This window comes from Pristiophorus japonicus, chromosome 3 (genome assembly GCF_044704955.1).
Source record: "Pristiophorus japonicus isolate sPriJap1 chromosome 3, sPriJap1.hap1, whole genome shotgun sequence".
Classification (NCBI taxonomy): Eukaryota; Metazoa; Chordata; class Chondrichthyes; family Pristiophoridae; genus Pristiophorus; species Pristiophorus japonicus.
The window spans coordinates 151270021-151293253 of record NC_091979.1 but is presented as its reverse complement, the minus strand read 5'-3'; the positions used below and the strand labels follow the sequence as shown (position 1 = coordinate 151293253).

Here is a 23233-nt window from a genome sequence, read left to right as displayed (position 1 = left end):
ATATTTTAAAGGTTTTGATTTTGATCTAAATGCTACACCTACCTGTTTAAAGCAAATTTGATATTTACTGGGGGTATCTGTTGCACATAAGCTTAAAAGGTGCAAACTTAGCACTGATTTATAACTTGGGAAATTTTAAAGCTCAATATATAAGACAAACTGCATGGTTACAGTTCATTCTGTTACGTTAACCTTTTTTTCTGTTGCAGAGGCAAATTTGCTGTAGTTAAAAAATGTATACAAAAAGCTACTGGGAAAGAATATGCAGCTAAGTTTCTGAAGAAGCGGCGCCGGGGTCTGGATTGTAAAGCTGATATCATACATGAAATTGCTGTACTTGAAATGGCAAAGTCAAATCCACGTGTGGTAGACCTGTACGAGGTGTATGAAACAACTAATGAAATCATCCTCGTATTAGAATAGTAAGTATTCTATCCTCTGTTGCTGGAACACATACAATATTAGAGTTAACAAAGCTATACAAATCTTAAGATTAGTTTTGCTACTGGAATATTGATGGCATATACATGAAGTAAACCATTAGAACTGTTGAAAATCATTAAATTTAAACAATTGTTCTATATTCCATGATTCTCTTTCCTATCCTCTTTCTCTTTTTTTAAAATTACATTCTTTCCATTTTTTTTTTTCTAATTCATTCTTTTCCTGGTAATTTTTTTTCTTTGTCAATTTTCTCCCCTCTGCTTGTTGGCGTAGCTTCATGGGTGCTGGTCGTGTATATTAATGTTGAAAAGGGGTTTGATGTAGTGCAAAATAACAGACATAAGCAAAATTGAAGCTCATAAGATTAAAGTGGCGGTGGCAACCTGGTTAAGAAATTGGCTGCAAGACAGAAAACAGAATAGTGGTGAATGGGTGTTTTTCAGACTGGATGGAAGTATATGGTACCGTCCCCCAGGGGTCGGTGTTTGGACCACTACTCTTTTTGATGCATTTAATGATTTTGGCTATAGGAAAATAATTTCAAAGTTTGCCATTGAGACAAAGTTTGAAAATGTAGTAAACAGTGAGGAGGATAGTAGCAGACTTCAGGAGGACATAGACTGCTGAAATGGGCAAACACGTGGCAGATTCAATGTAATAGAGAAGTGTGAAGTGATGCATTTTGGAGGGAGAGACAATATAAACAAAATTGTACAATTTTAAAGTGGGTGGAGGAACAGAGACTTGGTTCAGATACACAATTCTTTGAAGGTGGCAGGGCATGTTGAGAAGGCTGTTAAAGACCTATGGGATCCTAGGCTTTATAAATAGACATAATAGTATAAAAGCAAGGAAGTTCTGCTAAACCTTTATAAATTAGACCTCAGCTAGAGTGTTGTCCATTTCTGGACACCACACTTTAGCAAGGATGTCAAGGCCTTGGAGAGAGTACAGACGAGATGTACTAAGGATGAAGGACTTCAGTTATGTGGAGAGATTGGAGAAGCTGGGATTGTTCTCCTTGGAGCAGAGAATTTTAAGGAGAGATTTAATAGAGATCATCAAAATTATGAGGGTTTTGATAGAATAAATAAGGAGAAACTGTTTCCATTGGCAGGAGGATGAGTAACTAGAAGAGACAGATTTAAGGTAATTGGCAAAAAAAAAGCCGGGGGAGATGAGAATTAAAATAAGTTTTGATTTATCGTATTTTAAATTCCCTTTTCTAGTGCTGCTGGAGGAGAAGTCTTCAATCTTTGTGTAGCTGACAGAGATGAAACTCTCTCAGAAAAGGATGTGATCAGACTTCTTCGACAGACTCTTGAAGGAGTACTTTTCCTACACCAAAACAATATTGTACACCTGGATTTAAAGGTAAGCTTTCGTTTATTTTGGTGCAAGATCCTATTCTGAAAAAGTGTTGCTTATTGAGTGAGGCATTGACAAACCAGTTTGAAAGTAAAAGCTTATTTTTAAAAATAGTTTAAATGTTTTGAGGCTTTTGAAGTCATAGGACATTTTGTCTACTGTGTTTCTATCAAAAGCAATATATAGGTTGAACCTCTTATCCGGGACTCCCTTATCCGGCACCACCCCTCATCCGGTACATTTAAATACATACATAACATTTTTTTTGAAATAATTCGTACAGGGTACTCGCCAATATAATCTTTCTCCTCGATGTCGGGGTTATCGGCTGCCTCCCCCTTGTCACCCTGCTGGAACTCCTGCAGCCACAGTCCTCAGGCTGGCCGCTCCTCCCCATAGCATTCGCTGTGGGGGGGGGGGGGGCGCGCGGGTGAAGGGAGAGGGCCAGCGGGCTGCGTCCTCGGGCCAACCGCTCCTCCGCTCAGCGCTCCCTCTGGGGTGGCGGGCCATGCCAATTATTTGGGCCCCACTCTGGCTGCGCCAACATCCTCTGCCCCCTCCCAGACCTCGGGCCACCTTTCTTTGATCAAATTTCCACTCCAACTCATTAGCATATTGCCGAAGGTAAAATCTTCCAGGGACCAGTGCAATCTGTGCAGTGTTTTAGAACACAATTGTGTTATTTTTAAAAATTCCTTGATGTCATAAAATAGTACAGCACAAGAAGGAGGCCAGTCGGCCCAACAAATCTGCACCTGTGAGTAACCCGATTTAAAATAACTGAGAATGTAAAAGAAAACAATGGAACCATTTGTTAGTTTCATTGGTGTATAATCAGTTTCTTAGTAAATTAAATATTTTTTAATATTTAAAAGCTTTTAGAAAGTATCTGTTGGAGTCCTTGCACCAAAAAAAACTTAATTTTAAAAGCCTTCTCAAAGACCTGGAAACGGGCACAATTAGTGGAAACTCGCCATGGTGATTAATTCGATCTGGGGGATGGGGATGCCTTGCAACGCGATATTTTTTAAACCGGCACAAAAGATAGCAGAAACTCGATTTAAGCTAGACATAAGTTGCACTTTAAATTCCTCGATCTTTACTGCTGGTTTAGCTGATTTTGGGTGAATTGCGCTGAAAATACCAGCACAACCTAGTGTAAACTCCAGGCTGGTATATTTGAATCTTGAATTCAGTATAGTGAGGATGCAGGGAGATGCTGTGTGTGTTTCTCTGTTGAGAATAAACTGCTTGCGGTGATGCACACGGCACAATGTGGATAGTGTTCATTTGTGTTTCTGTATCCTAGAAATTGCTGCAGGTCAATCAGATGAAGCAGAATATTGCTTATTCCTTCCAATCTGAATACACTTTATTAAAAAAAATATATATATATTCTCCAAACCTCCAACTATTTAGCTAAGACCTGATTAAAATTAAATGCCAAAAAAGCTTTGGTGTGAAATCATCATTTAGTATGAAATTCTAAAAGTGAAAGCCACTGTTCAAGCTTTACATGTTAGAAGCATTTGCTGTTTAAGTGCAAAACAAAATGGAATGGTACAATTTTTATAATATTGTATCGCAGTAATCTGCTACAGCCCCACTACTTAAAGCTAATTTAAATTGGGCAAATATTGCTAACCAATTTACATTATCATTATCATTGTCAATTGCAAAGTCACCTCTTGCAGGCTGAAAAAGGTGTTCAGTAAGTAATTGACACCTCGTTAAGGTGTACTTCTAAGTAAATTATATAACAACACAGCCAAGCAATTCAGGTACAGCTAATCAATCTACCTTTTGTTAGAATTTATTTTTATCTGCTACCTCTGCCAATAGATTTCACATTCCTCCTCTGCTGTTCTTGTGTAGGCAATCATTGTGAGAGAAGAGAGTTACGGCAAACAAGGAATACAGATTAAATCAGAATATGCCTTTCCTATGCTACGTACCAATGGGTTCTTTTGAGAATCCACGCACAGGCATCTTCTACTCTTCAATATGTAGCTCGGGACTTAGAATGTCAGATCCCTCATTGAAACACCTGTGAACTCATCCCTTTTTGGTGTGGGAGCGGGTCATCCTTGATGCAAGGGACTACCTTATAATATACTTTTGAAGGAATTGTTTTTGTCCATTTCGAGCTTTAATTCGTGTCAGATCTTACTGATCACATTTAGCAGGAAAATCGCGCTAGCACTAACGCAACTTCTATAAGCAGTGGAGATATGAAAGATGGTGAAAAGCTAATCTCAGCAATCCAAATGTTTGTTGTGAAAAGTATATTTTTTAAACAAGGTGAACTATTATTACTTATTGGGGCATTTTTCTTGAATCCTCAAGAGTTGGGGAATTCAAAATGAATGAGTAAATTATTTAAACAAGAGGAGCTAAAGCGCAGCTAAGTTTTGCATAGCTCCAAGAACTGCAGTTGTATCTCTGTATAAGTGACTTTTTTTGTTGTGTGCACCAAATAGTTTGGTTAGGTAACTTTATTTTTAAATGTTTAATTTACTTTTATAGAAAATATTTTCAGAAGTGACTAAAAACAAATCTGATTACATTTGAAATGTACATTACATTCAGACTTTTAAGCAATAAAGTGGATTTGGGTACATTTTCTAATGGACTGAGTAACTTAATGGAATATTTTACGTACGCAATGTAGCAATGTACAATGTAGCATACAGCAGGAGCATATTTCCCACCTGCATTGTTGGTAATGATTTGAGGTATTGAGAGGGCAGGGAAATGAGGGAAATGTTGAGCCCAAGTTTGCCCCCAGGGTTAGAACGGCGCACCTCAGTATGATGCGCCGACTTTTTAGAACAGAAACGTCGCCTATTATTTACCTTGGTATTCTCCCCTCCATCCGGTCGATCCAGGCTCTTGGCGCAGCGCAGCAGAATGCGTGGAGGGCGGAGCCAGGTCCCGGCGCTGGGAACAGTGCTGGGATCTCTGCACATGCGCACTAGAGTGTGCGCGCATGTGCAGTAGCTCCTCGCAGCCTGACTCTCTGCAGGCTGTGTGGGAGGGGCCCGAAGAATGCCATCCCTAGCCCTGGCCGAATGGGCTCACCGGGCATTGAAGATTGGGACTCTGGCTTCCCTCCCATTCAGCCACCCCCTGCCTCCTGTTCAGCCCTTCCCCCTCCTCTCCTTCCCCCATGTCGGTGGTGGGCCCCGCCCGAAGTGGCGGCCTGGCCTCCTCTTCGTCGTCGTCCGTTCAGCGCACCCTTCTCTCGCTCTCGCGCTCTCTCTCTCTCTCTCTCTCTCTCTCTCTCTCTCTCTCTCTCCTTTCCTCTTTTTCTCTTTTCCCTCTCTCCTTTTTCTCTTTTTTTTTCTCTCTTTCTCTTTTTTTTTTTCTCCTTTTTCTCTCTTTTTCTCTTTCTTTCTTTTTTCTCCTTTTTCTTTCTTTCTCTCCTTTTTCTTTCTCTCTCTCTCTCTCCTCTGCCCACTGACAGAGACTGAGGGGGCCCCATCTCAGCACGCTGTTGGAGGGCTCCCGGTGCTGCAGCAAGTGAGTAGAAACTTAATTTTTTATTTATTTATGTTTATGTAAACTCGCTTCTGATGTTGACTCATTTGCAAAGCATGTTATCCATTTATATTTTATTTGCCTAATTAATATTTGTACTGTTACTTAAATGCTATAACTGTTGAGATGACCACTGCTTTATGTATAGTGTACAAACTTTGCACAATAATTGTAAATTCAAATGAGTAAGCAGTGAGGCATTTTGGAATGACTCATGAAATTTCAAACATGGTTGTTCAGCGGTGCTGTGAGCAAGTTAAAAGATTTTGTAATAACATAAAACCACTGCTGCAGATTAAACATGAATCATTTTGAGGTAACTTAAATGTCTGGAAGAGAATGGATTACTATGCCATATAATGCAGAAACATAGAAACATAGAAACATAGAAAATAGGTGCAGGAGTAGGCCATTCGGCCCTTCTAGCCTGCACCGCCATTCAATGAGTTCATGGCTGAACATTCAACTTCAGTACCCCATTCCTGCTTTCTCGCCATACCCCTTGATCCCCCTAGCAGTAAGGACCTCATCTAACTCCTTTTTGAATATATTTAGTGAATTGGCCTCAACAACTTTCTGTGGTAGAGAATTCCACAGGTTCACCACTCTCTGGGTGAAGAAGTTCCTCCGCATCTCGGTCCTAAATGGCTTACCCCTTATCCTTAGACTGTGACCCCTGGTTCTGGACTTCCCCAACATTGGGAACATTCTTCCTGCATCTAACCTGTCTAACCCCGTCAGAATTTTATATGTTTCTATGAGGTCCCCTCTCATTCTTCTGAACTCCAGTGAATGCAAGCCCAGTTGATCCAGTCTTTCTTGATAGGTCAGTCCCGCCATCCCGGGAATCAGTCTGGTGAACCTTCGCTGCACTCCCTCAATAGCAAGAATGTCCTTCCTCAGGTTAGGAGACCAAAACTGTACACAATACTCCAGGTGTGGCCTCACCAATGCCCTGTACAACTGTAGCAACACCTCCCTGCCCCTGTACTCAAATCCCCTTGCTATGAAGGCCAACATGCCATTTGCTTTCTTAACCGCCTGCTGCACCTGCATGCCAACCTTCAATGACTGATGTACCATGACACCCAGGTCTCTTTGCACCTCCCCTTTTCCTAATCTGTCACCATTCAGATAATAGTCTGTCTCTCTGTTTTTACCACCAAAGTGGATAACCTCACATTTATCCACATTATACTTCATCTGCCATGCATTTGCCCACTCACCTAACCTATCCAAGTCGCTCTGCAGCCTCACAGCATCCTCCTCGCAGCTCACACTGCCACCCAACTTAGTGTCATCCGCAAATTTGGAGATACTACATTTAATCCCCTCATCTAAATCATTAATGTACAGTGTAAACAGCTGGGGCCCCAGCACAGAACCTTGCGGTACCCCACTAGTCACTGCCTGCCATTCTGAAAAGTACCCATTTACTCCTACTCTTTGCTTCCTGTCTGACAACCAGTTCTCAATCCATGTCAGTACACTACCCCCAATCCCATGTGCTCTAACTTTGCACATCAATCTCTTGTGTGGGACCTTGTCGAACGCCTTCTGAAAGTCCAAATATACCACATCAACTGGTTCTCCCTTATCCACTCTACTGGAAACATCCTCAAAAAATTCCAGAAGATTTGTCAAGCATGATTTCCCTTTCACAAATCCATGCTGACTTGGACCTATCATGTCACCTCTTTCCAAATGCACTGCTATGACATCCTTAATAATTGATTCCATCATTTTACCCACTACCGATGTCAGGCTGACCGGTCTATAATTCCCTGTTTTCTCTCTCCCTCCTTTTTTAAAAAGTGGGGTTACATTGGCTACCCTCCACTCCATAGGAACTGATCCAGAGTCAATGGAATGTTGGAAAATGACTGTCAACGCATCCACTATTTCCAAGGCCACCTCCTTAAGTACTCTGGGATGCAGTCCATCAGGCCCTGGGGATTTATCGGCCTTCAATCCCATCAATTTCCCCAACACAATTTCCCGGCTAATAAGGATTTCCCTCAGTTCCTCCTCCTTACTAGACCCCCCGACCCCTTTTATAACCGGAAGGTTGTTCGTGTCCTCCTTCGTGAATACCGAACCAAAGTACTTGTTCAATTGGTCCGCCATTTCTTTGTTCCCCGTTATGACTTCCCCTGATTCTGACTGCAGGGGACCTACATTTGTCTTTACTAACCTTTTTCTCTTTACATATCGATAGAAACTTTTGCAATCCGTCTTAATGTTCCCTGCAAGCTTCTTCTCATACTCCATTTTCCCTGCCCTAATCAAACCCTTTGTCCTCCTCTGCTGAGTTCTAAATTTCTCCCAGTCCCCAGGTTCGCTGCTATTTCTGGCCAATTTGTATGCCACTTCCTTGGCTTTAATACTATCCCTGATTTCCCTTGATAGCCACGGTTGAGCCACCTTCCCTTTTTTATTTCTATGCCAGACAGGAATGTACAATTGTTGTAGTTCATCCATGCGGTCTCTAAATGTCTGCCATTGCCCATCCACAGTCAACCCCTTAAGTATCATTCGCCAATCCATCTCAGCCAATTCACGCCTCATACCTTCAAAGTTAGCCTTCTTTAAGTTCTGGACCATGGTCTCTGAATTAACTGTTTCATTCTCCATCCTAATGCAGAATCCTAATGCAGAATTCCACCATATTATGGTCACTCTTCCCCAAGGGGCCTCGCACAACGAGATTGCTAATTAATCCTTTCTCATTACATAACACCCAGTCTAAGATGGCCTCCCCCCTAGTTGTCATGTATTTCTAATCTGCGTGATTGTTTGAAGTTGTGTAGCAAGTCAGTTATGCAAGGGGTTTTTTTTTGCTGCAATTCTTTTGATGTATAAATGATGAAGTTCACATTGCTTTGCATTTTTTAAATGCAATTGAAGAAACTTCCCTGTATTAATTGAATGTATTTTCAGTCACCCGTGAGCCTGTAGACCTAATAGGTGTACAAGGGATAGTAAACCTACTTGCTAGTTGTATATTTTATCCTCCTCTTGTGTGAAGTAATGATTGGCCTCGAATTAATCTTCATGGAAGTGAAATCCCAAATACTCATAAATGAAAATTGTGGCAGTTTATATCTTGGCTTGGCTTGTCTTTTTTTTTTAAATGAAAATGCTTTGGAGCAGGTATTTATCACAATCATTTTTGAAGTGGTCAGAACTTGGGCCTTGATATTCTAGAGGTTTGTACCTGTTTATCTGTACCTTGGTAAATTAAGTTAGAGTAGATTTATGCCATGGGCCCTATTTTCAAAACCATTTTTTGTGTTATTCAAATCTGAATGTTTTGAAGAACTTTAGCAAGTGATGTTTCACCAACAGTGCTGCTGGAACATTGAACACCATTTAGACTAGTCTAAAATACTGCATTGGGGCGAGGGGAGGAAATTAAAAGACCCAGCTACAAAAACTTGCATGCAATTTCTTACAAGTGCTCTGCAAGTTTGCAATATTCTTAAGATGCCACTTTTTGTTATTTTGAAATGGACAGCAATGTGACAGTTGAGGAGAATAACACTCTTGATTCTTTCTTCACTACTATTGTGTTTCTCTAGGGCATAGATTTTTTTTAAATTTTGTCTTCAATATTTCGCTCTTGGATTTAACCAGCCTATACAGCTCCTGCAGCTAAGGATGGGCAGGTGACTTCCCAAGCCTTGGGCTATGTAGCTCATGAACTAGTTATTTGAGAGGTTTGAGTGTGGCTTTCATGGCAATATTAACTCAGCTCATTTTAAATATTGCTATGGGACATTTCAGTCTGAAAGATTCCACAAATATATGCTGAAAATACCAAGTTTGTACAGTGGCTAAATCGCTTTTATAAATTGGACTTTTGGTTTGTTGATGTCATCAGACACAGATCCCTAATAAATCGATTGAAGCATCAAAAACTACTTCGCTAACATTTAACAAAAGCAAAATACTGCGGTTGCTGCAAATCTGAAATAAAAAAACACAAAATGCTGGAAATACTCAGCAGGTCAGGCAGCATCTGTGGAGAGAGCAATAGTTAATGTTTCAGGTTGATGACCCTTCGTCAGAACTCATGAAGGGTTATTGACCTGAAACGTTTGCTAACATTTTTGCTTTATTTTTGTGGTTTTCTTTTTTAGCCTCAGAATATCTTATTAACCAGCTCATCACCATTGGGTGATATAAAGATAGTCGATTTTGGCTTGTCCAGGAGAGTTGGCAACGTTGGTGAATTAAGAGAAATCACAGGAACGCCAGAGTACATTGGTAAGATTAATTATATAAATTTGTTTTTAAAAGGACATTATGGAATTTAGGTGTGCTTTTAACATTTTTTACCAATTCTGTGCTCCGAGTGGAGAGCCACACTTCAAAGGAATGCAAGTGGCCAGTTTCATACTGCAGCAGTGTAGCCCCATCTCCAATCTGCACTCCCTTCGAGCATGACTCCCCAATGTATGTGTAGGAATTGGTGCATTTACCCGAAGATGAAAGTTTAGTGAAATATTTGTATCTCTTCCACAAACCTTAAGTTTTTGCTTGCTTGATATAAATTATAATTTGCTTGATGAAATAGATAGACTTTTGAAATTGTTAAATCTACACTTTGAAATGCATTTTTCAGATGTCAAGTTAATATTCAAGGAAACTGAAAAATAGATACCTTTTTTAATAAGCTATATACTAAAAGTGGTTTGTTGAAAAACGTGTGTGAAATATAAATGAGCTTTAGTATATACTAACCAACCCATTGGATCGTTGCACTTTACTTTTCAAATATGTTAAATTTGTCTCTTCTTTTGCTGGTTTTCACCACCGTGTTTTTTACCCTCCTTCATCTGGATTAGAGAAGACTAAGTTGAGATGTAATAGAGGTTTTAAAATTAGGAAGGATTTTGGGAGTGAATAGAGAAAGACTATTTCCTCTCGCTCAAGAGTCAGTGGCAAGATATCAAGTTAAAATCTTCACTGCTGTGAGGAAAAGGGTTGGGAGAAATTTTCTTTTAAATCAGATTGGAGCCAAGGAATGCTTTTTCACAAGTAATAATTGAGGCAGAGATCATATCTTTTAAAGGAAAAGTGGATAAACATTTGAAGCTGATGGAAGAGGGTCATGGGAGAAAGCAGGACAGTGTACCTAGTTTTGGATTGTTCCAACAACAAGGTAGCACTGACATCATGCGCTGAGTGGCCGCTTTTAGTACACTTTTTCCTGAAAGTGGTGACTTCCTGCTGGGACCGAAGAATCCTCTTGTGATTAAATTGCTTAAGCAAAACATGAGTTTTGGTGGTTTATGTCAGCTGGCTTGTTGACTGCAGGAGTGTCGAGCCTTTTTTCTTTTCTCCCTAAACCTGTCTACCTCTCTTCCCTTAAGACCCTCTTTAAAACCCACCTCTTTGATCAACTGTTGGTCACCCTTCCTAATATCTCCTTTTATTTAAAAAGCTCAGCATGAATACATATGTGTGAAGCGCTTTAGGTGTTTTTCTGTGTTAAAGGCATGTTGTTTTCCTTGCCTGATATCCACCAGTGCATTTTCCAGTGGGGAGGTGGTTGGCAATCAGCTGTGGTTTCCTTTTTGCTTTGTTTTCCTCCTTCAACCAATGCCGCCAAAAACAGATTAATTGGTTATTCATCTCATTGCTGTTTTTGGGGTCTTGCTGTGCTCCCTATCTCTCCCTCCCTGTGCCTTGACAAAGATTTTTCTCCCGACCATTGCCACCTAAACATAGATTCCATTTGATCTTGTGCCTGTTTGTCTTGCATTGCTGGTTCACAATGCTGCTGCAAAGAACAGTCACTGCATTTCCAAAATAATTATTTGTGTGAGGTGTCTTGAAACATGTTATGTTAAGACACTAAAATAAATGTTATTTTAATGGGGAGAGTATTATCACAGACTTGAGTTAGAAGGGTTGTTTTCAGAAAGGCCAGACCCCTTATCACTTTAGGCTTTATATTCTGAATCAGCAGTGTTCAATTGATCATTATATGAGTTGCTCGTTAATATTTCAACTTAGTCATTTTTCTTTCTCTTGCAGCCCCTGAAATCTTGAACTATGAACCAATCTCCACAGAAACAGACATGTGGTATGTTAATAGCTGTGTAGTAATAGTAGTGTGTCCCTTGTACAACAACTTGTATTTATATAGCTCCTTTAGTAAAACGTCCCAAGACACTTCACAAAGACTTGCATTTATATAGCACCTTTCATGACTACCGGATGTCTCAAAGTGCTTTACAGCCAATTAAGTACTTTTGAAGTGTAGTCACTGTTGTAAAGTAGGAAATGTCCTTGAAATGTCCATTTCAAGGATACCCTCAAAGCCTCCTTGATAAAATGCAACATCCCTACTGCCACTTGGGAGTCCCTGGCCAAAGACCGCCCGAAGTGGAGGAAGTGCATCCGGGAGGGCGTTGAGCACCTCGAGTCTCATTGCCGAGAGCATGCAGAAACCAAGCGCAGGCAGCAGAAGGAGCGTGCGGCAAACCAGTCCCACCCACCCTTTCCTTCAACTACTCTCTGTCCCACCTGTGACCGAGACTGTAATTCCCGTATTGGACTGTTCGGTCACCTAAGAACTCACTTTTGGAGTTGAAGCAAGTCTTCCTTGATTTCGAGGGACTGCCTATGATGATGGTAGGAAAGGTGGCAGCCAATTTGTGCACAAATGGTTGAGCGATTTATAATCAGGATGCTCAAGAGAGCAGAATTAGAAGATCGCAGATATCTCTGGAGGAGATTACTTACATAGGAAGGGGCGAGGCCATGGAGGGATTTGAAAATCAGGATCAGAATTTTGAAATTGAGGCGTTACTTAACCAGGAGCCAATGTAGATCAGCGAGCACAGGGGAGATGGGTGAACGGGTCTTGGTACGAGTTGGGACATGGGCAACTGAGGATGACCTCAAATTTACGTAGGGTAGAAGATGGGAGGCCAGCCAGAAGTGCATTGGAATAGTCGAGTCTCGAGGTAACAATGGCATGGATGAGGGTTTCAGCAGCAGATGAGCTGAGGCAAGGGCAGAGTCGGGCGATTTTAGAGGTGGAAATAGGCGGTCTTAGTTATGCCATGGATATGTGGTCGAAAGCTCATTTCAGGGTCAAATAGGACACCAAGGTTGAAAACAGTGTGGTTCAGCCTCCGATAAATGTTAGGGAGAGGGATGGAGTCAGTGGCTAAGGAACTGAGTTAGTGGCGAGGACCGAAGACACTGGCTTCGGTCTTCCCAATATTTAATTGGAGAAGATTTCTGCTCATTCTGAGCTGGATGCCTGATGAGCAGTCTGACAATTGAGGCTGTGGAAGGGTCGAATGAAGTGGTGGTGAGGTACAGTTGGGTATCATCAGCATACATGTGGAAACTGACGGCAGGTTTGGGGATTATGTCACCAAGGGGCAGCATAATGATGAGAAATAGGAGGGGGCCAAGGCTAGATCCTTGGACACCAGAGGTAACTATGCAGAACTGCTAAGAGAAGCCATTGCAGGTGCTTTTCTGGCGATGATTGGATAGATAAGAATGGAAGCAGTAGAGTGCAGTCCCACCCAGCTGGACGATGGTGGAGAGGTGTTGGAAAAGGATGGCTGGTCAACTGCGTCAAAGGCTACAAATGGGTCGAGCGGGACGAGGAGGGATAGTTTACTTTTGTCAGTCACAAAGGATGTCATTTGTAACTTTGAGAGCCGTTTCAGTACTGTGACAGAGGCGGAAACCTGATTGAAGGGATTCAAACACGGAGTTCCAGGAATGGATTTGGGAGGCGACAACATGTTCAAGGACTTTGGGGAGGAAAGGGAGGTTGGAGATGGGGCGAAGGATTTCTTTTTGAGGAAATGTGTGATGATGGCAGATTTGTGGAAGGGGGGGGGGGACAGTACTTGAGGAGAGCAAACCGTTAACAATGGCCCAGAAATCCTGTTTCTTCTTTCTGCAGGCGTTCGACTAAAAATAGGAGAGAAGATGCGCACCTACTTTTTAGTCGAATGCCCACCAGAGATCCCAGACTTGAGGCCTCCTCTTGCACAACGGAGCACGTTCACATTGGGATGTTCACAGGAGTCACGTGGGCTTGGACAACCACTCACGGTAAAGTATTTTCTCATTCCTAGTAACATAATTTTCCTAAGTCAAACTCCTATTACTAGGAATGAGAAACACATCCAAACACCACATAAAATATTTTTTTAAAACACCTCACACAAATACACTAGAAATTAAAGTTGGTAGAAATGTTTTTTAAAGAAAAAAATTACCAATTTTTTTAAAGTTTTAATTATTTTTTTAAATAAAATTATCTGAGTGGGCAGGGTTTCAACAAATGTTTTTTTAATTTTATTTTGGTTTTTAAACTCTTACGCCTGTAAAGGTAGGCTATGCGCCTGCTTTTATCAGGCGTAAGAATTTTGAGAACATTTGCTGGGCAACATATGCAGAAATCCTGCAATTTTAAATGTTCCTAATGTAGAAAAATTTTATGAGGCACTTCAGTGGATCATTCAGAGTACACGGGACCTTGGGATTAGGTTAGTTGATGAATACTCTGAAGCAGCAGTAACTTCAGTGTATCAGGTGACCTGTCTTGAATCTACTCGTCCACAAATGAAATTTTATTGTCGCCTCCGTAATGCAATTTTATTGCTCCCGAGATGTGCGAGATCTGTCAAGCCAGAAACTTGACAGATCAGGAAAACTGGTTTTCAGCGCGTGCGGATTGCGTGCTGAAAAACTGCTTTTCTGATGCCTTTCCGGGTCCGTAGAAGCTTCGTACAGACCCGGTGAGGCTGGGATTTCCATGCCAATATCAGCTAACAGAAGCCAGAAAAAGAAGGTGGGTGACCAGCAGTTTGGTGGGAATAGGGTAGAGGGAGCAGGAAGTGGGTCCCGTGGACAAGATTAGCATGGTTAGGTCATGAGAGGCGCTCAGAGAAACTAGCGAAAGATGAGAGTTCAGAGCAAGGGCAGGAGGGAACATGAGAGGAAGTTTGGCCCGGTGGGCTAGGGGAAGGAAGGGAAGTGGCAGAAGCAGCTGAACGGATGGTCTCAATCTTTGAGACAAAGAAGTCCATGAGATCCGAACATAAGAATTAGGAACAGGAGTAGGCCATCTAGCCCCTCGAGCCTGCTCCGCCACTCAACAAGATCATGGCTGATCTGGCCGTGGACTCAGCTCCACTTACCCACCCGCTCCCCATAACCCTTAATTCCCTTGGGGTTAAAAATTTATCTATCTGTGATTTGAATACATTCAATGAGCTAGCCTCAACTGCTTCCTTGGGCAGAGAATTCCACAGATTCACAACCCTCTGGGAGAAGAAATTCCTTCTCAACTTAGTTTTAAATTGGCTCCCCCGTATTTTGAGGCTGTGCCCCCTAGTTCTAGTCTCCCCGACCAGTGGAAACAACCTCTCTGCCTCTATCTTGTCTATCCCTTTCATTATTTTAAATGTTTCTATAAGATCACCCCTCATCCTTCTGAACTCCAACGAGTAAAGACCCAGTCTACTCAATCTATCATCATAAGGTAACCCCCTCATCTCCGGAATCAACCTAGTGAAACGTCTCTGTACCCCCTCCAAAGCTAGTATATCCTTCCTTAAGTAAGGTGACCAAAACTGCACACAGTGCACCAGGTGTGGCCTCACCAGTACCCTGTACAGTTGCAGCAGGACCTCCCTGCTTTTGTACTCCATCCCTCTCGCAATGAAGGCCAACATTCCATTCGCTTTCCTGATTACCTACTGCACCTGCAAACTAACTTTTTGGAATTCATGCACAAGGACCCCCAGGTCCCTCCGCAGCATGTTGTAATTTCTCCCCATTCAAATAATATTCCCTTTTACTGTTTTTTTTTTTTCCCCAAGGTTGATGACCTCACATTTTGTGACATTGTATTCCATCTGCCAAACCTTAGCCCATTCGCTTAACCTATCTAAATCTCTTTGCAGCCTCCCTGTCCTCTACACAACCCGCTTTCCCACTAATCTTTGTGTCATCTGCAAATTTTATTACACTACACTCTGTCCCCTCTTCCAGGTCATCTATGTATATTGTAAACAGTTGTGGTCCCAGCACCGATCCCTGTGGCACACCACTAACCACAGATTTCCAACCCGAAAAGGACCCATTTATCCCGACTCTCTGCTTTCTGTTCGCCAGCCAATTCTCTATCCATGCTAATACATTTCCTCTGACTCCGCGTACCTTTATCTTCTGCTGCAGTAACCTTTTGTGTGGCACCTTATCGAATGCCTTTTGGAAATCTAAATACACCACATCCATCGGTACACCTCTATCCACCTTGCTCGTTATATCCTTAAAGAATTCCAGTAAATTAGTTAAACATGATTTCCCCTTCATGAATCCATGTTGCGTCTGCTTGATTGCACTATTCCTATCTAGATGTCCTGCTATTTCTTCCTTAATGATAGCTTCAAGCATTTTCTCCACTACAGATGTTAAACTAACCGGCCTATAGTTACCTGCCTTTTGTCTGCCCCCTTTTTTAAACCGAGGCATTACATTAGCTGCTTTCTAATCCGATGGTACCTCCCCAGAGTCCAGAGAATTTTGATAGATTATAACGAATGCATCTCCTATAACTTCCGCCATCTCTTTTTTAATATCCTGGGATGCATTTCATCAGGACCAGGGGACTTGTCTACCTTGAGATCCATTAGCCTGTCCAACACTATCCCCCTACTGATAGTGATTATCTCAAGGTCCTCCCTTCCCACATTCCCGTGACCAGCAATTTTTGGCATGGTTTTTGTGTCTTCCACTGTGAAGACCGAAGCAAAATAATTGTTTAAGGTCTCAGCCATTTCCACATTTCCCATTATTAAATCCTCCTCCTCATCTTCTAAGGGACCAACATTTACTTTAGTCACTCTCTTCCGTTTTATATATCGGTAAAAACTTTTACTATCTGTTTTTGTTTTGCGCAAGTTTACTTTCGTAATCTATCTTTCCTTTCTTTATTGCTTCCTTAGTCGTTCTTTGCTGTCGTTTAAAATGTTCCCAATCTTCTAGTTTCCCACTAACCTTGGCCACCTTATACGCATTGGTTTTTAATTTGATACTCTCCTTTATTTTCTTGGTTATCCACGGCTGGTTATCCCTTCTCTTACTGCCCTTTTTCACTGTCTGTCTGACGGGAGAGGGGTTTAAGAAGACAGTTAGCAGTGGAGAAGAGAAGCTGGGATTTTTCTGTGCATTTCAGAATGATTCAGGAATAGTGAGCAATTTTGGCAGGCGAATGCAGGACCCAATAATACTTTGTGGTCCAGCCAGATCTGGCAGTGAATGGCCATATCCGTTGAACTCTACATCCCTTGGACTTAAGGGAGCGAGATGAGGGCCGGTACCAGGGGAACAGTCTGGGTATACCTGAGGATGATGGTGCCAACAATGAAGTGAACAAAATTTCAGGGTGGAGGAGTGCATTGATGATTATGCAGGCAAATATATGGGCAGGTATTGTATACCAAAAGCCTCGCATAACCACACTAACGGGTGGGTTCTCCTGTTGATCCCTCTGACGTTGCTAACCCTTCCATCTCTTGCATCTTACCTGCACACTTGCATGGCATTATAGCTCAAAAACCTTTGCTCCTCTTCAGCATGCACGACTGTCTGTTAATGGCCAGGTTTTCTCGAGAGTTAATGATTATGTTGCACTGCTTCAATTTTCAGCGTATATTTGCAGTGATTTTGTTGCTGCTTTCTCCTGCCATCCAATAGTTCACCATAAGCACCTGCTTCAGTAACGGTATGGCATCCATCCTAACAGAATGTCCAGCCCAATGGAGCTAAGCATTGATGATCATTACTTCAATGTTGATGCTGTTGACACGTTCCTGTTTTTGTTTTGTTGGTGTTCTTCTCCCGTCACTTAATCAAGCAAGGTGCGAAGATGACTTTCGTGAAACCTTTCCAGCTGTTGAGTGTGCGTTCTATTGTGTTCGTATTTTGCATCCCAACAAGAGATTGGTCAAGACAACCACCTTGCAAACCTTCAGTTTAGTGGCAAACTTGATAACTCACTGATTCCAAATGTGCTTGGACAGTCTTGCTCACTTCCTCTCTGTATACGAGCCATCAATTCCTTATCGATCCTTGCATCATCAGATAGTACACTTCCAAGATGGGTGAATTCTGACCGTATTCAATTCCATTTTGCCAATAGTGATCGATAGTCTAACGTGGCTTCCCAAGAGCTGATTGATAGATTACTTAATTCTTCAAACTAATAGTAAATCTTCAAGTTAATAGTAAGCCTGTAGTTACTAGCAGAAGCTGCAAATATAACCATCAGCTATATTAATGACTTGGATGAAGGGACCGAGTGTAATGTAGCCAGGTTTGCTGCTGATACAAAGATGGGTGGGAAAGCAAATGGTGAGGATGCAAAAAATCTGCAAAGGGATATAGACAGGCTCAGTGAATTTGGCAGGTGGAGTATAATGTGGGAAAATGTGAGGTTATCCACTTTGGCAGAAATACTAGAAAAGAAAATTATAATTTTAAATGGAGAAAAATTGCAAAGTGCTGCAGTACAGAGACCTGGGGGGTCCTTGTGCATGAAACACACAGTTTGTATGCAGGTACAGCAAATAATCAGGAAGGCAAATGTTGGCCTTTATTGCAAGGGGGATAGAGTATAAAAGCAGAGAAGTCCTGCTACAACTTTATAGGGTATTAGTGAGGCCACACCTGGAGTACTGCATACAGTTTTGGTCTCCGTATTTAAGGAAGGGTATACTTGCATTGGAGGCTGTTCAGAGAAGGTTCACTAGGTTGATTCCGGAGATAAGGGGGTTGACTTATGAGAGTAGGTTGGGCCTATACACATTGGAGTTCAGAAGAATGAGAGGTGATCTTAGCGAAATAAAAAAGACAAGGTGGATCCTGAAAGGATATTTCCACTCTGGGGAAACTAAAACTAGGGGACATAGTCTTCGAATAAGGGGCTGCCCATTTAAAACTGAGATGAGGAGAAATTTCTTGAGGATTGTAAATCTATGGAATTCTCTGCCCCAGAGAGCTGTGGTGGCTGGGTCATTGAATATAGTTAAGGTGGAGATGGACAGATTTTTGAGTGATAAGGGAGTCCAGGGTTATGGGGAGCAGGCAGGGAAGTGGAGCTGAGTCCATGATCCGATCAGCCATGATCTTATTGAATGGCAGAGCAGGCTTGAGGGGCCAAATGGCCGACTCCTGCTCCTAATTCTTATGTTCTTATCCTCTTCAGAATGCGCCACAAGGGTGCAGTTATTAACATACAAAAGTTCTTGTATAATTTATTTGGAAACTTCAGTCGCTGTTCGCAATCTTGATCGAACAATTTCCTCATTATGCGGATTTGTATCACAATTCCTATCTGAAAATCCCTTGTTGCATCATCCAGCACAGCCACGTCAGAGGGCGAATAGAGTAGGACCCGGTACAAATCTTTGCTTCACACTATTTGAAACTGGGAGTTATTCGGACAGAGTACTATCTTGTCACCTTGACGTTCTCTAGGTGTGCACTTGTAGCATTTTAGAGATAGCTGTGCCAGCAATTATGCACCATACTCTATTCAGAAACAGTACCATAGATGTGTAATGATGCATTTATAACTGGGATTCTTGTATTTAAATAGAGCAAAACAATTACAGATTCTGCTTTACAGCTTTGTCTTTCTGCCTTTGTTATTTACAGGAGCATAGGAGTGTTGGTGTATATGATGCTGACAGGAGAGTCTCCATTTCAGGGTGAAGATAAACAAGAGACTTTCCTTAATATATCACAAGTTAATGTTGATTATTCAGAAGAAATATTTCAAGGCATTTCTAAAACTGCTGTTGAATTTATTCAGCAGCTTCTAATCAAAAAACCTGAGTGAGTATACATTTGATAGGAAAATAAAGTCACACACCAACTTAAAAGCATCCTAAAATGATTCAGATTTTGCAATAAGTTCAGTGTCATTTACTCTAACTACACAAATTTGTTGAAGTAATCACATGTTTTTGACAGCCTTAATGTTTTCTATGATTGTTACCAAACTACAATTGTCATTTTGACTTCTCTAAATTTTAAAATTAGCATTGGTAAAATTAATCACAAAGATATGTTTGATTCAATTTTTTTTTTGGATTCAAGTGTTGGACAGTGTTAAATGTCTCAATCATGACGGGAAGCATAGTACTGCATTAACTAGGTTCCAAGCTCTGCCATGGGAGAGATTACATGTTTTCTCGAAAGAGAACAAAACTCATTTTGGGCATCCTTTGCCAATTGGTAGGGAACTGAGAACAAATTGCCTTTGTGCTCTTAACCAGAGTATTGTTTGTGTGTGTGTGGTCCAGGGATTGAATGGCATTTCAGTGCATAGATGCTTTTCTTATGACCAGCCAAGTTTTCCATGGAATTTGATGGGTATTTTTATGAATTTGCAGCTATATGCCATATCTGGAAGCAGCATCAACATCACTGCAGACCAAACAGCGGTGATATTCTCCCAATGCACAATCCTGCTGTCCTTGATATTTTACCATTTTGTTCCCATTACTTCAGTTACCAGTGGCTTTGTAAATCAGTACAGTAGTTTCCAACATTGCAACTCAATGAACTGCTTTCCAGTCAGCTGTGATGTTGAAAATAACTGCTCATTTAAAATGGCTGGGCTAGCAGAAGCAATGAGGCAGGATGGTGAAGGCAGCCGAAGAAATGGGAAAGTGGGACAATAGCCCATATAAGTGAATGACAAAGTGTAGTGTAACAAAATTTGCAGATGACACTAAGATTAGTGGGAAAGCGGGTTGTGTAGAGGACACAGGCTGCCAAGAGATTTAGATAGGTTAAGCGAATGGGTTAAGGTTTGGCAGATGGAATACAATGTCGGAAAATGTGAGGTCATCCACCTTGGTGGGGGGGGGGGGGGGGAGGAAAGAACAGTAAAAGGGAATATTATTTGAATGGGGAGAAATTACAACATGCTGCGGGACTTGGGGAAAATCCCAAAAAGTTAGTTTGCAGGTGCAGCAGGTAATCAGGAAGGCGAATGGAATGTTGGCCTTCATTGCGAGAGGGATGGAGTACAAAAGCAAAGAGGTCCTGCTGCAACTGTACAGGGTATTGGTGAGGTCGCACCTGGAGTACTGCGTGCAGTTTTGGTCACCTTACTTAAGGAAGGATATACTAGCTTTAGAGGGGGTACAGAGACTATTCACTAGGCTGATTCCGGAGATGAGGGGGTTACCTTATGGTGATAGATTGAGCAGACTGGGTCTTTACTCGTTGGAGTTCAGAAGGATGAGGGGTGATCTTATAGAAACATTTAAAATAATGAAAGGGATAGACAAGATAGAGGCAGAGAGGCTGTTTCCACTGGTAGGGGAGGCTAGAACTAGGGGGCACAGCCTCAAAATACGGGGGAGCCAATTTAAAACTGAGTTGAGAAGGAATTTCTTCTCCCAGAGGGTTGTGAATCTGTGGAATTCTCTGCCCAAGGAAGCAGTTGAGGCTAGCTCATTGAATGTATTCAAATCACAGATAGATTTTAACCAATAAGGGAATTAAGGGTTATGGGGAGCGGGCGGGTAAGTGGAGCTGAGTCTACGGCCAGATCAGCCATGATCTTGTTGAATGGCGGAGCTGGCAAGATGGCCTACTCCTGTTCCTAATTCTTATGTTCTTATGTAAATAGCCTATTTATTTATATGGGCTCCAATGTGCTTAAGCTACATTGGCATGTTGTATCCATCAGTCCTACCAATGGTAGCCACTCAGCCATTGCGGTTGAGGTTCCAAGTTGTACATCTATTAGATTTCTCAACGTAACGACTAGAACTCGGATAAATTGGCACGGCACTGTCTGGAATTGTAACCAGTCAAGTTCTTCTTTAATCTTTTCACCTGTCTTGCTGCTTTACAATCATAAGTGAAGTTGGCAAATAGTGAAATAATACAATTAATATCTGGGTTACTCACTAGTTGTGGAAGACAATCAACAAATTAGTTTTCAAATTGTGCAGTTGTTGAAGGCTGACGTGAATGAACTAGAGCTTGAAAAACATGCAGAAGGCCATAGGAATCCTGCCTGGCAATCTGTTTACATCCTAGTGTGGAAATATCAGAAAAGATTAAGAAGTTAGTTCAGACCTGGGGTCTTAAACCAATAAACTGTCGCACAAAAAAACAAGCAGGCAGTAATCTCAGTGTGAAGTAGATAAGGAATAAGATAAAGTTGTAAAACTGCAGGGTTGATGGGATCAGGAGAGCTGGGGAGAGGGCATGGAGCATTGGATGTGTTGTATGTTGGAGACTCCTAGGGTGCATGTACTGTGGGGGAGGGGGAAGAGAAGGAAGATAGTAATAGATTGGGATATTTATTGGCTGGGAAGTGCTTGGATGTAGGAAGGGTTATTAGACACCTCCCAACTTAAGGTGGTTTTACAGTTCCATTCATAAGCAATTTGCTGTCTCTTTCTGCCTACCTCTGCATCATTTGGAACTAGAGTGTAGATGGCATTTTGTAGATGCTTGTGCAGCTTTTCCCTATCTACATAAAAGGCCAGTGAGTCTGTAAGGATCAAAATCTATTCAATAGCGGACACTCATGAAGTGAGGACATTTCCAAACAGATGAATTCTGTTGTCATGCTTGAGCTAATCCTCAGAAAATATTGGTTGTGAGCATTTGCCATGCAGTTTCATAGATTAGTAACCATACCTTTCCATGGGAACCTATGCAGGGAGACCGAGGGAGACAAAAATGAGGCAAAAGCAAAAGACAGAAAGGAGATGAGGAAAAGTGGAGGGCAGAGAAACCCAAGGCAAAGAACAAAAAGGGCCACTGTACAACAAAATTCTAGAAGGACAAAGGGTGTTTAAAAAAGCAAGCCTGAAGGCTTTGTGTCTTAATGCAAGGAGTATCCGCAATAAGGTGGATGAATTAACTGTGCAAATAGATGTTAACAAATATGATGTGATTGGGATTACGGAGACGTGGCTCCAGGATGATCAGGGCTGGGAACTCAACATCCAGGGGTATTCAACATTCAGGAAGGATAGAATAAAAGGAAAAGGAGGTGGGGTAGCATTGCTGGTTAAAGAGGAGATTAATGCAATAGTTAGGAAAGACATTAGCTTGGATGATGTGGAATCTATATGGGTAAAGCTGCAGAACACTAAAGGGCAAAAATCGTTAGTGGGAGTTGTGTACAGACCTCCAAACAGTAGTAGTGATGTTGGGGAGGGCATCAAACAGGAAATTAGGAGTGCATGCAATAAAGGTGCAGCAGTTATAATGGGTGACTTTAATATGCACATAGATTGGGCTAGCCAAACTGGAAGCAATACGGTGGAGGAGGATTTCCTGGAGTGCATAAGGGATGGTTTTCTAGACCAATATGTCGAGGAACCAACTAGGGGGGAGGCCATCTTAGACTGGGTGTTGTGTAATGAGAGAGGATTAATTAGCAATCTCATTGTGCGAGGCCCCTTGGGGAAGAGTGACCATAATATGGTGGAATTCTGCATTAGGATGGAGAATGAAACAGTTAATTCAGAGACCATGGTCCAGAACTTAAAGAAGGCTAACTTTGAAGGTATGAGGCATGAATTGGCTAATGATACTTAAGGGGTTGACTGGATGGGCAATGGCAGACATTTAGAGACCGCATGGATAAATTACAACAATTGTACATTCCTGTCTGGCGTAAAAATAAAAAAGGGAAGGTGGCTCAACCGTGGCTATCTAGGGAAATCAGGGATAGTATTAAAGCCAAGGAAATGGCATACAAATTGGCCAGAAATAGCAGCGAACCTGGGGACTGGGAGAAATTTAGAACTCAGCAGAGGAGGACAAAGGGTTTGATTAGGGC

The 23233-nt window shown here is 41.7% G+C and overlaps 1 protein-coding gene across 1 annotated transcript in view; it reads left to right on the top strand.

Moving 5' to 3' along the window:
• The window catches only part of LOC139259937 (serine/threonine-protein kinase 17B-like), a 45090-nt gene that overhangs the window by 17238 nt on the left and 4619 nt on the right, over positions 1–23233 (top strand). The window contains exons 2-6 of the mRNA XM_070875900.1: positions 210–422; positions 1674–1818; positions 9495–9621; positions 11398–11446; positions 19066–19245. Of these exons, the coding sequence (XP_070732001.1) occupies positions 210–422; positions 1674–1818; positions 9495–9621; positions 11398–11446; positions 19066–19245 (714 nt within the window). The remainder of the gene's footprint in view (positions 1–209; positions 423–1673; positions 1819–9494; positions 9622–11397; positions 11447–19065; positions 19246–23233) is intronic.